General features: G+C 40.9%; 1 protein-coding gene across 1 annotated transcript in view; it reads right to left on the bottom strand.

The window, feature by feature from the left end:
- The window catches only part of TPCN2 (two pore segment channel 2), a 215,898-nt gene that overhangs the window by 31,135 nt on the left and 167,386 nt on the right, over positions 1-17,377 (bottom strand). Inside the window, exons 19-20 of the mRNA XM_053716413.1 lie at positions 2,848-2,947; positions 2,693-2,764 (exon numbers count right to left, since the gene is read on the bottom strand). Coding sequence (XP_053572388.1) covers positions 2,693-2,764; positions 2,848-2,947 — 172 coding nt within the window. The remainder of the gene's footprint in view (positions 1-2,692; positions 2,765-2,847; positions 2,948-17,377) is intronic.

Raw genomic sequence — 17,377 nt, 5'->3', positions numbered from 1 at the left:
AAACAGTTATAGCCTCAATCCTTGTAAACAACACAACTTTAGCAAAGGTTTAATCCCATTAGCAAAGATAACAAATTCTGAAAGCAGGAAACAAATTACAGAATAAACGTTTTTTATCTCAGTCAAACTATAATTCTCACAGCTCTGCTGAGAGAAATTACCTCCCTCAAAATAAGTTTTGAAGACCCCTGAGCTCTGTAGAGATGAACCGGATCATGCAGGGAATACAATGAGTTGCTGACTGAAATATTTGATGCATAGAAAAAGCGCCAAAAAACGGCCCCTCCCCCTCACACACAGCAGTGAGGGAGAACAGAAACTGTCAGAAAAACAGATTAAGCAACTGCCAAGTGGAAAAATAGTGCCCAAACATTTATTCACTCAGTACCTCAGCAAATGAAAACGATTTTACATTCCAGCAAAAACGTTAAACATAATCTCTAGTTATTAAACAGCTTTATGTATTTCTTACAGTGTAATTCTAGTGAAGTACCATTCCCCAGAATACTGAAGTGTAAAGTATACATACATGACATTATATCGGTATGGCAGGATTTTCTCATCAATTCCATTGTCAGAAAATAAAAACTGCTACATACCTCTATGCAGATTCATCTGCCCGCTGTCCCCTGATCTGAAGTTTACCTCACTCCTCAGATGGCCGAGAACAGCAATATGATCTTAACTACTCCGGCTAAAATCATAGCAAAACTCTGGTAGATTCTTCTTCAAACTCTGCCAGAGAGGTAATAACACACTCCGGTGCTATTTTAAAATAACAAACTTTTGATTGAAGATATAAAACTAAGTATAATCACCATAGTCCTCTCACACATCCTATCTAGTCGTTGGGTGCAAGAGAATGACTGGGAGTGACGTAGAGGGGAGGAGCTATATGCAGCTCTGCTGGGTGAATCCTCTTGCACTTCCTGTTGGGGAGGAGTAATATCCCAGAAGTAATGATGACCCGTGGACTGATCACACTTAACAGAAGAAAAAAATATGTATAAATATATACACAACGTAAACTTAGCTATGGTTATACTAGTTATTCACAGTGTAACTCTCTCTCTATATCTATATAAAAATATATATCTATCTATCTTATATATATATATATATATATATATATATATATATATATATATATATATATATATATATATATATATATATATATATATATATATATATATATACACACACACACACACACACACACACACACATATACATATACACACACAAAGAGAAATGCACTCACAGGAACGAACAACCAGCTCAATACCATTGTTAGCCTGTTCTATGGTGATTTACCACCTGGGTGCAACTTCTTTTAGCCCAGCAATGCTTTTCACAGAGTAGAACTTTCCTGTAGTATATCAGTCTGATCCCGCCTATTACGGTCAGTCCAGCGCCGAAATACCAGGCAATTCCTCTCTGAACAAGGAACAAAGCAACCCCAGACGATCGTTTCTGCCTTCATTGGGCCTCGTCAGTGAGGTGTAGCAGTATTCCTCTAAGCACACTGAGCAAGGAGTCTACGTCTGATTTCCCCTTTTTCCCATAGGGAGACTATTTAGTCTATAATGAAGAAATAGTTTCTGGTGGATCGTTGTTTGGGAAACCTTCCTTTAGAAGAGCTGCATTAACACCCTTTCTCAACTTCACCTTTGGAGAACAAACTGCCCTATCCTACGTGACTGTGCAACTTTGTGGATATCTGCAGATCATCATGAAAGGACAGTACTCTCTGTATGTATATATATATATATATATATATTTTCATATGTTTATTATTTTTATATCAATATCTATTTACACAAATTTATAGTGCTTTTTAAAAATTATACAAGATATATATATATATATATATATATATATATATATACATACATACATACATACATACATACATACATATAAAAAAAAAAAAAATCATGTAAGTTTAGTGGTCCCTGAGGTCCGAAAGGTTGGTGACCCCTGCTTTAAACAATTAACCTGAAGATCTAATCACTAATCAAGGGGAAACTGGGCCGATTATTGAATTTAATGCCCTAGAGGGATATACTTTCCAGTATTGCTAATATAGCGGTTTTGCTGCTACCGTAACCTATAGACATGACAGCTTGCTATAGACCTTACTATTTTTGTACTGCAAACTGTAATATTATCAGGCTTTTTCCTGGTTTATTTGGAACGTCAGCAGTGCTCTATTTTCTAGTTTTTAACTCATTTATTGCTACATGCAAACATTTTATTGGTGGCATGGTCCACAACTTTATTTTAATTTAAATCATTATTAAACGTTATGTTTTAATTTTTTCTACACTAATCACCGCACTCCATACATATTGTGTACTGTAACTACCTTGCAAGTGTGCCATAAAATGCTTCTGTCCTATTCTCTCTGATATTTTGTTAATAATCTATCCCCCGACACAGCGCACAGGCTTTATATGTCATGCAATGAGATTAGCAGCGGCAAGTGATGCTTTGTGTAGCCAAACACACCATTATTTGGTGTGATATTTTTAGAGCCCTAGAGTGCCAATAGCTTCAGCTGAGAGTGTAACTCAAAATTGTCCATAGACTTAAATTCAATGGAGTTTTAAGGAATTACAGTGCAGACATATAGAGAAGTGCAAACACACAAACAAAGCTGAGTAAACTTAATATATATTTGTCTTACCACCAAGATACCTGCAAACGCACGCAAATTTTTCACTAGATCTAGAACTGTGCCAGCCACTAATGCCATCACCTAGATATAAAGACAAGGCTAAATTAATTTGCTGGTCAAGATATCCGTTTGAATATGAGCATACTGAAAGAATCCACACACACCTTCATATTAGGGATGATGCGCAGAAATCTGAAGACGATAAACATGTTGACAAGACGCACCATCTCCCATAGCGACAATAAACCGTGCACTTCTGGCATCCTATAATAAACAAGAGGAAAAGCTCAGGACATCTGTAACCCAGAAATATGTAGATACATTCACTAAGTCAGACTATCAGACACACAGAATATGCACTGCCTAATGGCGCTAACTAAACATTCAAGTCCATACAGAGTAAACAAACAGGGTCTTATACTGTGGGTAAACACATAAAACTTAAGATATAAAAAGGAAAATACGGGACACCGCATCATCATTTTTTTTTTGCCCCTTTAATGTTTTCCTAATGATCCAGTTTAGCTGTAATCATTTTACTACACTACAGCAGATAGATCCTTTACTTTTTTTGCAATTTGAAGTAGCTGATTATGCCTGTTATATATTCATCTGTATAGAAAATGTCTGTACTTAAAAGGGACAGTCTACTTGAAATGAGTTATAATAATCCCTTTATTACCCATTTCCCAGTTTTGCATAACCAACACTATTACATTAATATACTTTTTACCTCTGTGATTACCTTGTATCTAAGCCTCTGCAGACTGCCTCAACTTAGTTCTTTTAACAGACTTGCATTTTTGCCAATCAGTCCTGACTCATAAATAACTCCACGGGAGTGAGCACAGTGTTATCTATATGGCACACATGAGCTAGCACTCTCAAACTGTGAGAAACTGACAAAATGCACTGAGATAAAAGGCGGCCCTTAAAGGCTTTAAGATCAGTTTATGAGTATACCTAGGTTTAGCTTTCAAGAAATATTACCAAGAAAAAGCAAATTTGATGATAAAAGTAAAAGTGGAAAGATGTTTAAAATGGCATGCCCTATCTGAATTATGAACGTTTAATTTTTACTTGACTGTCCCTTTAAGTAATGTTGCAATAGAAAAAGCTATGTAAAAAAGAAGGTTTAGATAAAATAATGCTCCCTGTGGGGGGCTGTGACAGAGAGGTACTAAAACGTTAATTTTCCATTGTTCTCTCCAAGTATTGACCTTTGAGTAAACCGTGATAAATAAGGAGAACCTCAAGTAAATATTTAGAAAGAGCAGATAATGAGACTACTGTACTCTCACTACAAGCTCAGCCCCTTGTAATGTGTTGTGGTTTTAATTAGAAGCAATAACTATTTCATATAAAACAATAAACCTAAAGAACACATTTTCCATACATTTTAAGCTCTGTAGCTGGTTTAACAAGTCATTTGAAACACATTTAGGGAAAAAATGTCCCTTTAATATCAATTCATGCAATGTCAACATCATTTTACATCACTTTATAATCAGCACTTTAAAAACATCCAAACACTTAATAGCTAAGATAAAGGAACACTGCACTGTATTTGCACTATTAATCAACCCAGAAAACAAAGGAGGCCATTAACACAAGGACTTGGCACATATAAAAGTGAAAACCCTTGTGAAAAATGCTTTCTGATGAATTTAAATATTTGTGAGGGGTCTAAATGTAAAGTATTGGAAGTGGTTTTGCAGTGTGATATTTAATATTACAAAGCAAGAATTTCACGCTCTTGTTTTATTCCGTTCTTTAACCTTAATAACTATCGGCCAGATTACGAGTTTTGTGTTATGGCTCATAACGCTGCTTTTTCACTACCGCTGCTATTACGAGTCTTGTAGATATAGCTGTACCGCACACTTCTTTGGCCGTAACGCAACGTAACTACCGCACCTTTCAAAAAGTCCTTTTTCAATGGGACTTCCATAGCGCCGATATTACGAGTTTTGCCTGGGAGGCCAAAAAGTGAGCGGTACACCCCATACCGACAAGATTCGTACTGCCATCTAAAGTCAGTAGTTATGGTTTTTGTGCTACAAACCTGTAGCATAAAACTCATAACTAAAGTGTTACAAAAGTACACCAACACCCATAAACTACCTATTAACCCCTAAACTGAGGCCCTCCCGCATCACAAATACTATAATAAAATTATTAAACCCTAATCTTCCACTCCGGACATCGCTGCCACTATAATAAACATATTGACCCCTAAACCACCACACTCCCGCATCACAAACACTAGTTAATTATTAACCCCTTATCTGCCGCCCCTAACATAGCCGCCACCTACATTACACTTATTAACCCCTAATCTACCGCCCCAACACTATACTAAAGTTATTAAACCCTAAACCTCTGGCCTTCCACATCACTAACACTAAATAAATATATTAGCCCCTAAACCTAACTCTAACCCTAACCTTTAATATAATTAAAATAAATCTAAATAAAAATGACTATCATTAACTAAATAATTCCTATTTAAAACTAAATACTTACCTATAAAATAAACCCTAACCTAGCTACAATATAACTAATAGTTACATTGTAGCTATCTTAGGTTTTATTTTTATTTCACAGCTAAGTTTGTATTTATTTTAATTAGGTAGACTAGTGTAGTAAATAGTTATTAACTATTTACTAACTATCTAGTTAAAATAAATACAAATTTACCTGTAAAATAAAACTTAACCTGCCTCACATTTACACCTAACATTAAACTAAAATTAAATAAATTACATTAAATACAATTCTCTAAATTACAAAAAAAAATCAAACACTAAATTACACAAAACAAAAAAGAAATGATCAAATAATTAAACTAATTACACCTAATCTAATAGCCCTATCAAAATAAAAAAGACCCCCCAAAATAAAAAAAAAACCTAGCCTACAATAAACTAAACTACCAATAGCCCTTAAAAAGGCCTTTTGCAGGGCATTGCCCCAAAGAAATCAGCTTTTACCTGTAAAACAAAAATACAAACAAACCCCAACAGTAAAACCCACCACCCACACAACCAAACCCCCCAAATAAAATCCTGTCTAAAAAACATAAGCTCCCCCATTTGGATGGGCATTGCCCTTAAAAGGGCATTTAGCTCTTTTTCTGTGCTCAAACCCCTAATATAATAATAAAACCCACCCAATAAACCCTTAATAAAACCTAACACTAACCCCCAAAGATCCACTTACAGTTTTTGAAGACCAGACATCCATCCTCATCAAGCTGGGAGAAGTTTTCATCCAAGTGACAAGAAGTTGTCCTCCAGGCGGGCGGAAGTCTTCATCCAGACGGCATCTTCTATCTTCGTCCTTCCGACGCAGAGCGGGTCCATCTTCAAGATATCCGGCGCGTCCTTTAAATGACGTCATCCAAGATAGTCTCCCTTGAATTCCGATTGGCTGATAGAATTCTATCAGCCAATCGGAATTTAAGGGACGCCATCTTGGATGACGTCATTTAAAAGGAAACTTCATTCTTCAGTAGCTAGCGAAAGAGAGGATGCTCCGCGCTGGATGTCTTGAAGATGGACCCGCTCCGCGTCGGAAGGATGAAGATAGAAGATGCCGTCTTGATGAAGACTTCTGCCCGCCTGGAGGACGACTTCTTGCGGCTTGGATGAAGACTTCTCCCGGCTTCGTTGAGGACCTCTGCCCGCTTGGATGAAGACTTCTCCCGGCTTGATGAGCATGGATGTCCGGTCTGCAAAAATTGTAAGTGGATCTTCGGGGGTTAATGTTAGGTTTTATTAAGGGTTTATTGGGTGGGTTTTATTTTCAGATTAGGGGTTTGGGCACAGAAAAAGAGCTAAATGCCATTTTAAGGGCAATGCTCATCCAAACGCCCTTTTCAGGGCAATGGGGAGCTTAGGTTTTTTAGATAGGATTTTATTTGGGGTGTTTGGTTGTGTGTGTGGTGGGTTTTACTGTTGGGGCGTTGTTTGTATTTTTTTTTTTTACAGGTAAAGGAGCCAATTTCTTTGGGGCAATGCCCCGCAAAAGGCCCTTTTAAGGGCTATTGGCAGTTTAGTTTAGGCTAGGGTTTTTTTTATTTTGGGGGGGCTTTTTTATTTAGATAGGGCTATTAGATTAGGTGTAATTAGTTTAAATTTTTGATAATTTCTTTTTTATTTTGTGTTATTTAGTGTTTATTATTTTTTGTAATTTAGCCAATTGTATTTAATTAATGTAATTTATTTAATTTTAGTGTAATGTTAGGTGTTATTTAGATTTATTTTAATTATATTAAAGTTAGGGGTGTTAGGGTTAGACTTAGGGTTAGGTTTAGGGGTTAATATATTTATTTAGTGTTAGAGATATGGGAGGCCAGAGGTTTAAGGGTTTAATAACTTTAGTATAGTGGGTGGCGGCGATGTTAGGGACGGCAGATTAGGGGTTAATAAGAGTAATGTAGGGTTTATGTTAGGGTGTTAGGTTTAAACATAAATTTTCTTTCCCCATAGGAATCATTGGGGCTGCGTTTCGGAGCTTTACGTTCCTTTATTGCAAGTTTTTTTTTTAGCTGGCTCTCCCCATTGATGTCTCTTAGGAAATCATGCACGAGCACGTAAAACCAGCTCAAAGCAGCGCTGGTATTTGTGTGCGGTATGGAGCTCAACGCAACCATATTGCCCGCTAACGCAGGTTTTTGGAAAACCTGTAATAGCAGCGCTATTAAAGGTGAGCGGTGGAAATAACTTGCAAGTTATTACCAAGCCGCTCATAACGCAAAACTCGTAATCTGGCCGTATGTGTTTAATCCCTAAAAAGGAGTTAAACACATAGGGAAAGTCTTGAAGATCCTAAGCCGAACATGGTCAGTCAACCAATCGGGGAGTGGAAATCGTACAACCTTGCCAATCAACGGCTGTGTTATGCTTGAAAGCTGCAAGCCTTGCAGCTCCTAAACATAAAACTTTGCCTATTAGCAGTAGTTAAACACTAACGGCTAGATTTAGAGTTCTGCGGCCAAAGGGGTGCGTTAGCTACGCGTGTATTTTTCCCCCAGCACCTTTTAAATACCGCTGGTATTTAGAGTTCACAGAATGGCTGCGTTAGGCTCCAAAAAGGGAGCGAAGAGCATAATTTACCGCCGCTGCAACTCTCAATACCAGCGGTGCTTACGGACGCGGCCAGCTTCAAAAACGTGCTCGTGCACGATTCCCCTATAGAAAACAGAATTTATGTTTACCTGATAAATTTCTTTCTCCAACGGTGTGTCCGGTCCACGGCTTCATCCTTACTTGTGGGATATTCTCTTCCCCTACAGGAAATGGTAAAGAGAGCACCCAGCAAGAGCTGTCCATATAGCTGCCCCTCTGGCTCCGCCCCCCAGTCATTCGACCGACGGTTAGGAGAAAAAGGAGAAACTATAGGGTGCCGTGGTGACTGTAGTGTATAAAGAAAGAAATTTTTCAAACCTGATTAAAAAAGCCAGGGCGGGCCGTGGACCGGACACACCGTTGAAGAAAGAAATTTATCAGGTATACATAAATTCTGTTTTCTCCAACATTGGTGTGTCCGGTCCACGGCTTCATCCTTACTTGTGGGAACCAATACCAAAGCTTTAGGACACGGATGAAGGGAGGGAGCCAAACCAGGTTACCTAAACGGAAGGCACCACGGCTTGCAAAACCTTTCTCCCAAAAATAGCCTCCGAAGAAGCATAAGTATCAAATTTGTAAAATTTGGCAAAAGTATCAGAGAAGACCAAGTCGCTGCCTTACAGATCTGATCAACAGAAGCCTCATTCTTGAAGGCCCATGTGGAAGCCACAGCTCTAGTAGAATGAGCTGTTAATTCGTTCAGGAGGCTGCCGTCCGGCAGTCTCATAAGCCAATCGGATGATGCTTTTCAGCCAAAAAGAAAGAGAGGTAGGCAGTAGCTTTCTGCCCTCTCCTCTTACCAGAATACACAACAAACAAGGATGATGTCTGTCTGAAATCCTTTGTTGCTTCTAAATAGAACTTTAAGGCACGAACCACATCTAGATTGTGCAACAAACGTTCCTTCTTTGAAACTGGATTCGGACACAGAGAAGGAACAACAATTTCCTGGTTAATATTCCTGTTGGAAACGACCTTTGGAAGAAAACCAGGCTTGGTACGTAAAACTACCTTATCTGTATGGAATACCAGATAGGGAGAAGTACACTGCAAAGCAGATAGTTCAGAAACTCTTCTAGCAGAAGAAATAGCAACCAAAAACAGAACTTTCCAAGATAGTAACTTAATATCTATGGAATGCATGGGTTCAAACGGAACCCCCTGAAGAACTGAAAGAACTAAATTTAGACTCCAAGGAGAGTCATGGGTCTGTAAACAGGCTTGATTCTAACTAACGCCTGTACAAAACGCCTGTACAGACGTTTGTGTAACAAAACAGCAGATATTTGTCCTTTTAAGGAACTAGCTGACAAACCTATCTCCAGACCTTCTTGGAGAAAGGAAAGTATCCTAGGAATTTTAATTTTACTCCAAGGGAATCCCTTGGATTCACAACCAACGAATATATTTTTGCCATATCTTATGGTAAATCTTCTTAGTTACAGGTTTCTGGCTTGAACCAGAGTATCTATGACTGTATCTGAAAACCCACGCTTAGATAGAAACAAGCGTTCAATTTCCAAGCAGTCAGTTGGAGGAGAGACTAGATTTTGGATGTTCGAACGGACCTTGTACTAGAAGATTCCTGCCTCAAAGGTAGCTTCCATGGTGGGAGCCAATGACATATTTCACCAGGTCTGCATACCAAGTCCTGCGTGGCACGCAGTGGCTATTAGAATCACCGAGGCCTGCTCCTGTTTGATCCTGGGCTACAAGCCTGGAAGGAGAGGGAACGGTGAAATACATAAGCTAGGTTGAACGACCAAGGCGCCACTAATGCCATCCACCAGTGTCGCCTTGGGATCCCTGGATCTGACCCGTATCGAGGAATCTTTGCGTTCTGGCGAGACGCCATCAGATCCATATCTGGAATGCCCCATAGTTGAGTTGACTGGGCAAAAACCTCCGGGTGGAGTTCCCACTCCCCCGGATGAAAAGTCTGACGACTCAAATAATCCGCCTCCCAGTTGTCCACTCCTGGGATGTGAATTGCAAGATAGGTGGCATGAGTGATCCTCCGCCCATTGGATGATCTTGGATACCTCTCTCATCACTAAGGAACTATTTGTTCCCCCTGATGATTGATGTACGCTACAGTCGTCATGTTGTCCGACTGGAACCTTATGAATTTGGCCTTTGCTAGGTGAGGCCACGCCAGGAGAGCCATTGACAATCGCTCATCAGTTCTAAAATGTTTATCGGAAGAAGAGAACTCTTCTCGAGACCATAGACCTTGAGCTTTCAGAGAGTCCCAGACTGCACACCCAGCCTAAGAGGACGGGGCGTCGGTCGTGACAATGACCCATTCCTGGTCTGCGGAAACTCATTCCCTAGAAGACGTGATCGTGAGACAACCACCTAGCGAGAGAATCCCTGGTTACCTGGTCTACTTGAATCTGGGGGAGACAAGTCTGCATAGTCCCCATTCCACTGATTGAGCATGCACAGTTGTAATGGTCTTAGATGAATTCGAGCAAAAGGAACTATGTCCATTGCTGCAAACCATCAATCCTACTACTTTCATGCACTGAGCTATGGAAGGCTGAAGAATAGAGTGAAGAACTTGACAAGCGTTTAGAATGCTTTGACTTTCTGAACCTCTGTCAGAAAGATCTTCATTTCTAAAGAATACTATTATTGTTCCCAAAAAGGGGAACTCTTGTGTTGACGAGACAGGGAACTCTTTTTCTACGTTCACCTTCCACCCGTTGAGTTCTGAGAAAGGGCTAGAACAATGTCTGTATGAGCCTTTTGCTTTGGAAAGAGACGATGCTTGGATTAGAATGTCGTCTAGGTAAGGTGCTACAGCAATGCCCCTTCCTCGGTCGTAGAACCGCTAGAAGGGACCCTAGCACCTTTGTGAAGATTCTGGGAGCAGTGGCTAAACCGAACGGAAGAGCCATGAGACTGGTAATGTTTGTCCATAAAGGTGAACCTCAGGAACTATGATGATCTTTGTGGATAGGAATATGGGGGGGGAAGGTACGCATCCTTTAAGTCCACGGTTAGTCATATATTGACCCTCCTGGATTGTTGTAAAATTGTCCGAAATGGTTTCCATTTTGAATGATGGAACTCTGAGGAATTTGTTTTAGAATTTTTAGATCCAGAATTGGCCTGAAAGTTCCTCTTTTTTGGAACTACAAACAGGTTTGAGTAAAAACCCGAGACCCTTGTTCCGCTGTTGAACTGGGTTTAGTCACTCCCCATTTTTAATAGGTCTTCCTACGCAATGTAAGAAATGCCTGTCTCTTTATCTGGTCTGAAGATAAGCGAGACACGTGGAACCTTCCCCTTGGAGGAAGTTCCTTGAACTCTTAGAAGATACCCCAGGAGAGACTATTTCTAGTGCCCAGGGGATCCAGAACGTCTCTTGCCCAAGCCTGAGCGAAGAGAGAAAGTCTGCCCCTACTAGATCCGTCCTGTTTACCTTGTTCCAGCCTTGCAAACGGTTTCCATGCTGGCTTAGGCTGGGAAGAGTTGCTTCTTGTCTGGAGGGCCGCAGAATTAAGGTAGGAAAATTCTGATTGGCTGATGGAATCAGCCAATCAGATTCAAGTTCAAATCCGATTGGCTGATTGGATCAGCCAATCAGATTGAGCTCACATTATATTGCTGATCGGAACAGCCAATAGAATGCAAGCTCAATCTGATTGGCTGATTGGATCAGCCAATCTGATTGAACTTGAATCTGATTGGCTGATTCACAGCCAATCAGGAATTTCCTACCTTAATTCGATTGGCTGATAGAATCCTATTCAGCCAATCGGAATTCGAGGGACTCCATCTTGAGTTGACGTCCCTTAAAGGAAACCTTCATTCGTCGTCTAGTCGTCGGAAGAAGGAGGATGGATCCGCGCCGGAGATCGTTCAAGATTGGGAGCCGCTCGTCATCGGATGGAAGAACATAGAAGATGCCACATGGATGAAGATGTTTGCCGGTCCGGGATCTCCTCTTCCTGCCCGGGTAGGATGAAGACTTCTGCCGAAGATGGACTTCTTCAGCCGCCGCTTGGATCAAGACTTCAGCCGGAGGATGGACGTTCGGCCACCCGCTTGGGCTTGGATCAAGACATCGGAGCCTGGACCGAGCGATGATACCGCGGTGGTGGTGAAGATAAGGGTAGGAAGATCTTCAAGGGCTTAGTGTCAGGTTTATTTAAGGGGGTTTGTGTTAGATTAGGGGGTATGTGGGTGGTTGGGTTGTAATGTTGGGGGGGGGTATTGTATGTTTTTTTTTCCAGGCAAAAGAGCTGAATTCTTTGGGGCATGCCCCGCAAAAGGCCCTTTTAAGGGCTGGTAAGGTGAAAGACCTTTTCTATTTTAATTTTAGAATAGGGTAGGGCATTTTTTTTATTTTGGGGGGTTATTTTATTAGGGGGCTTAGAGTAGGTGTAATTAGTTTAAAATTGTTGTAATATTTTTCTAATGTTTGTAAATATTTTTTTATTTTTTGTAACAGTTCTTTTTTATTTTTTGAACTTTAGTTAGTTTATTTAATTGTATTTATTTGTAGGTATTTGTATGTAATTAATTTATTGATAGTGTAGTGTTAGGTTTAATTGTAACTTAGGTTAGGATTTATTTTACAGGTAATTTTGTAATTATTTTAACTAGGTAGCTATTAAATAGTTATTAACTATTTAATAGCTATTGTACCTGGTTAAAATAAATACAAAGTTGCCTGTAAAATAAATATTAATCCTAAAATAGCTACAATATAATTATAATTTATATTGTAGCTATATTAGGATTTATTTTACAGGTAAGTATTTAGCTTTAAATAGGATTAATTTATTTAATAAGAGTTAATTTATTTCGTTAGATAAAAATTATATTTAACTTAGGGGGGTGTTAGTGTTAGACTAAGCTTTAGGGGTTAATAAATTTATTAGAGTAGCGGTGAGGTCCGGTCGGCAGATTAGGGGTTAATACTTGAAGTTAGGTGTCGGTGATGTTAGGGAGGGCAGATTATGGGTTAATACTATTTATTATAGGGTTATTGAGGCGGGAGTGAGGCGGATTAGGGGTTAATACATTTATTAGAGTAGCGGTGAGGTCCAATCGGCAGATTAGGGGTTAATAATTGTAGGTAGGTGGAGGCGACGTTGGGGGCGGCAGATTAGGGGTTAATAAATATAATAGAGGGGTCGGCGGTGTTAGGGGCAGCAGATTAGGGGTACATAGGGATAATGTACGTTGCGGCGGTGTGCGGTCGGCAGATTCGGGATTAAAAAAATTTAATAGAGTGGCGGCGATGTGGGGGGGCCTCGGTTTAGGGGTACATAGGTAGTTTATGGGTGTTAGTGTACTTTAGAGCACAGTAGTTAAGAGCTTTATGAACCGGCGTTAGCCCAGAAAGCTCTTAACTCCTGGCTTTTTTCTGCGGCTGGAGTTTTGTCGTTAGATTTTTAACGCTCACTTCAGCCACGACTCTAAATACCGGCGTTAGAAAGATCCCATTGAAAAGATAGGATACGCAAATGACGTAGGCGGCTCTGCGGTATGGAAAAGTCGCGGCTGAAAAGTGAGCGTTAGACCCTTTCCTGACTGACTCCAAATACCAGCGGGCGGTAAAAACCAGCGTTAGGAGCCTCTAACGCTGGTTTTGACGGCTAACGCCAAACTCTAAATCTAGGCGATAGTTTTTTTAGGGTCAGTAATGCAAAAAATGCAAAATACAAAAGAAAGCTTCAGTATATTTACAATTAAGGATTGTATCAAATTGGTGTTGTAATCCATGTTTCAGTGTATTTAAAAAGGTGCATTTAAGGGACAGGAAACCTCAAACTTTTCTTTCATGATTCGCATAGAGCATACAATTTCAAACAACTTTCCAATTTACTTCTATTATCAAATCTGCTTTATTATCTTGTTATCCTTTGCTGAAGCATTAGTGGCAGCTATAGTAACTCATCTAGTTAGTCAATCACAAGAGACAAATGTGTGCAGGCACCAATCAGCAGCTAGCTCCCACTAGTGTAGGATATGTGCGTATCCGTTTTCAAAATGGGATACCAAGAGGATAAAGCACATTTGAATATAGAAGTGAATTTAAAAGGGCCTTAAAAACATAAATTTATGCTTACCAGATAAATGACTTTCCTTCCGGATAGGGAGAGTCCACGGCTTCATACCTTACTGTTGGGAAATACAACACCTGGCCACCAGAGGAGGCAAAGACACCCCAACCAAAGGCTTAAATATCCCTCCCACTTCCTCATTCCCCAGTCATTCTGCCGAGTGACTAGGAAAAATTAGGAGAAACATTAGGGTATAAATGGTGCCAGAAGAATTCAATAAATAATAGGGGACCTCCCCTAGACAAGAAAAAAAACGGGTGGGGGCCGTGGACTCTTCCTATCCGGAAGAAAAGGAATTTATCTGGTAAGCATAAATTATGTTTTCTTCCTAAGATAGGGAGAGTCGACGGCTTCATTCCTTACTGTTGGGAAAACTATACCCAAGCTTCAGAGGACACTGAATGAATAACGGGAGGAAATAAAAAGGAAGAGGTGGACCCTATTCTGAGGGCACCACAGCCTGTAAAACCTTTCTCCCGAAAGCTGCTTCAGCCGAAGCAAAAACATTAAACTTGTAAAATTTTGATAAAGTATGTAAAGGAGGACCAGGTAGCGCCTTACAAATCAGATCCATAGAGGCCTCGTTCTTAAAGGCCCAAGAGAAAGCCACTGCTCTAGTGGAATGGGCCGTTATCCTCTCAGGAAGATGATGTCCTGCCGTCTCGTAAGCTAAGCGGATGACACTCCTTAACCAAAAAGATAGGGGTGTCGAAGTAGCCTTCTGCCCCTTACGCTTCCCTGAATAGACAACAAACAAAGAGGAAGATTGTCTAAACTCCTTAGTAGCCTGAAGATAGAACTTCAAGGCGCGAACCACATACAAATTGTTAAGTAAGCGTTCCTTCGATGAAGAAGGATTAGGACACAAGGAATGACCCTCAATCTCCCTGATGTTGCGATCTGACACAACCTCAGGAAGAAAACCTAATTTTAGTACGTAGAAAAACTGCCTTACTCTGTATGTAAAATCAGATAAGGGGGCTCACATAGCAAAGCAGAGATCTCAGAAACTCTGCGCGCAGAATCAATAGCCAATAAAAAGAGAACCTTCCATAATAAACCAATTTAATGTCAACGGAATCAGAGGCCCAAACGGAACCTGTTGCAAAACCTGAAGAACAAGACTTAGGCTCCAAGGAGGAGCCCCAGATCTAAACATAGGCCTGATCCTAATCAGAGCCTTAACAAGGACTGCACGTCTGGAAGCTCAGCCAGTCTTTTGTGCCAATAAAACTGACAGGGCTGAAATCTGTCCACTCAGGGAACTAGCAGAAAGGCCTTTCCTCCAGCCCATCCCTGGAGAAAAGATAAGAGTTCACTGGCAACCTTAACTCTGTGCAGGAAAAAACACGCTCTCTACACACCAGAAAAAGTAAGGTTCTCCACACCTTTGTGGTAGATTACGCAGAGTAACTAGTTTACCGGGTTTGAATAAGAGTATTCAATGACACTCTCAGAGAGAAACTCACTTAGCTAAGACTAAGCGTTCACATCTCCACACAGTCAGCCTCAGAGAATCTAGATTTTGATGAACAAATGGACCTTGTATCAGCAGATTTCTGCGACAATGGTAACCTTTCAAGTTAGAAGCGGTAACGAGGGAAAATATGAGTTTTAACCTCCAGGGCACTGCTAGTGCATCTATTAGATCCGCTTAGGAATCCCTCAATCTCGACCCGTACCTGGGTAGCTTGGTACTGAGACGGGACAAACCATGAGATCTATCTCTGGCGTCCCCCACTTGCTGCATATCTCTGCAAACAGCTCGGGATGAAGAGACCATTCCCCTGGATGGAAGGATTGCCTGCTGAAAAAATCCGCCTCCCAGTTGGCCACACCCCGGAATGTGGATCGCTGACAGTGAGCAGCTGTGGGCCTCCGCCCATTCCAGAATCTGAGAGATACTTCCTTCATCAGCAAAGAACTTCTCGTTCCCCCCTGATAGTTGATGTAAGCACTGAGGTTATATTGTCTGATTGGAATCTGATAAACTGGGACAAACCTAGAAAAGGCCACGCTTTCAAGGCCTTGAAAATTGCCCATAGTTCCAAAATATTGATCGGGAGGGAGGACTCTTGAGTCCACAACCCCTGTGCCTTTCTGGCACTCCAAACAGCTCCCCATCCGTATAGGCTTGCGTCTGTAGTCACAATCTCCCAGGATGGTCTTAAGAAGCATGTCCCTCGGGACAGATGATCTGGACAGGGCCACCAGAGAGCGATTGTCTCGACCGTTTTTTTAAAACAATCTGTTGAGACAGATCTGAATGATGGCCGTTCCACAGCCTCAGCATGCACAGTTGTAAAGGTCTGAGACGGAACCTGGCAAAAGGACTGATGTCCATGCAGGACACCATCAGACCAATCACCTCTATACACTGAGCCACAGAGGGACTCAAGGAGGTCCGGAGGGCAAGACATGCCGAAGTTAGCTGTGCAACGTCTCTGGTCTGGTCCTCATGGATATGAGTCTATTATAGTACCCAGGAATTCCACTCTGGTACTTGGGGATAAGAACTCTTTTTTTTTTTTACAAGTTTATCTTCCATCCATGTGATCGAAGAAGACTGAGAAGGTACTCCGAAAATTCTTCAGCAAGATGAAAGGATGGTGCTTGCACAAGAATATCGTCCAGTATGGGGCCTACTGCAATACCCTGCGTCTGGCAACGGCTAGAAGACCCCCAGATACCTTCGTAAAGATTCTTGAACAGTAGCTAGGCCAAATGGAAGGGCAATGAACTGGAAGTGCTGGTCCAGGAATACAAACCTCAGGAACTGAAAGTTCTTCCCTGTGGATTGGAACATTAAGGTTAAAGTCCTTCAGATCTATAGTGGTCATAAACTGGCCTTTCCAGAATTAAAGGAAGGATGGACCTTATCGTTTCCATCTTGAAGGAAGGGACACTGAGAAATTTGTTTAAGCACTTTAGGTCCAGAATTGGGAGGAAAATTCCCTCCTTAGGGACCACAAAAAGGTTCGACTAAAACCCCAAAACCTCTTTCTTCGATAGGCACCGGAACAACAACTCAGGAGGATAGATCCCAAACGCACCCTAGAAAGACATCCCTCTTTTCTGGTCTGGTAGACAGATTTGAGAAAAGAAATATGCCCCTTTGAAGCCTATCTTGTATCCCTGAGATACCATCTCCAGGACCCACGGATCCTGTACGTCCTTGAACCAGGCGTCTGAAAAAAAAGAGACAGTCGCCCCTTCATGCCGATTTGTTTTCTGCGGGCTTATTATTCTGCTTGGATTCATTCCAGGACTGAGCCGGCTTCCAAGTACTACTGGGTTGCTCGTGCTTGGAGGAGGATTGTTGTTGGGATTTGTCAGAACGAAAATTAGAAGATTGTAGTCCCTTAAACTTGATCTTCTTATCTTGCGGTAGGAAGGCACCCTTGCCTCCGGTAACCATAGAAATAATGCAGTCCAGGCCTGGACCAAATAAAATCTTTCCCTTGAAGGGGTAAGAG

The sequence above is a fragment of the Bombina bombina genome, chromosome 6, assembly GCF_027579735.1.
Source record: "Bombina bombina isolate aBomBom1 chromosome 6, aBomBom1.pri, whole genome shotgun sequence".
Classification (NCBI taxonomy): domain Eukaryota; kingdom Metazoa; phylum Chordata; class Amphibia; order Anura; family Bombinatoridae; genus Bombina; species Bombina bombina.
The sequence above is the reverse complement of the archived record's forward strand: the minus strand, read 5'-3'. Positions and strand labels throughout refer to the sequence as shown.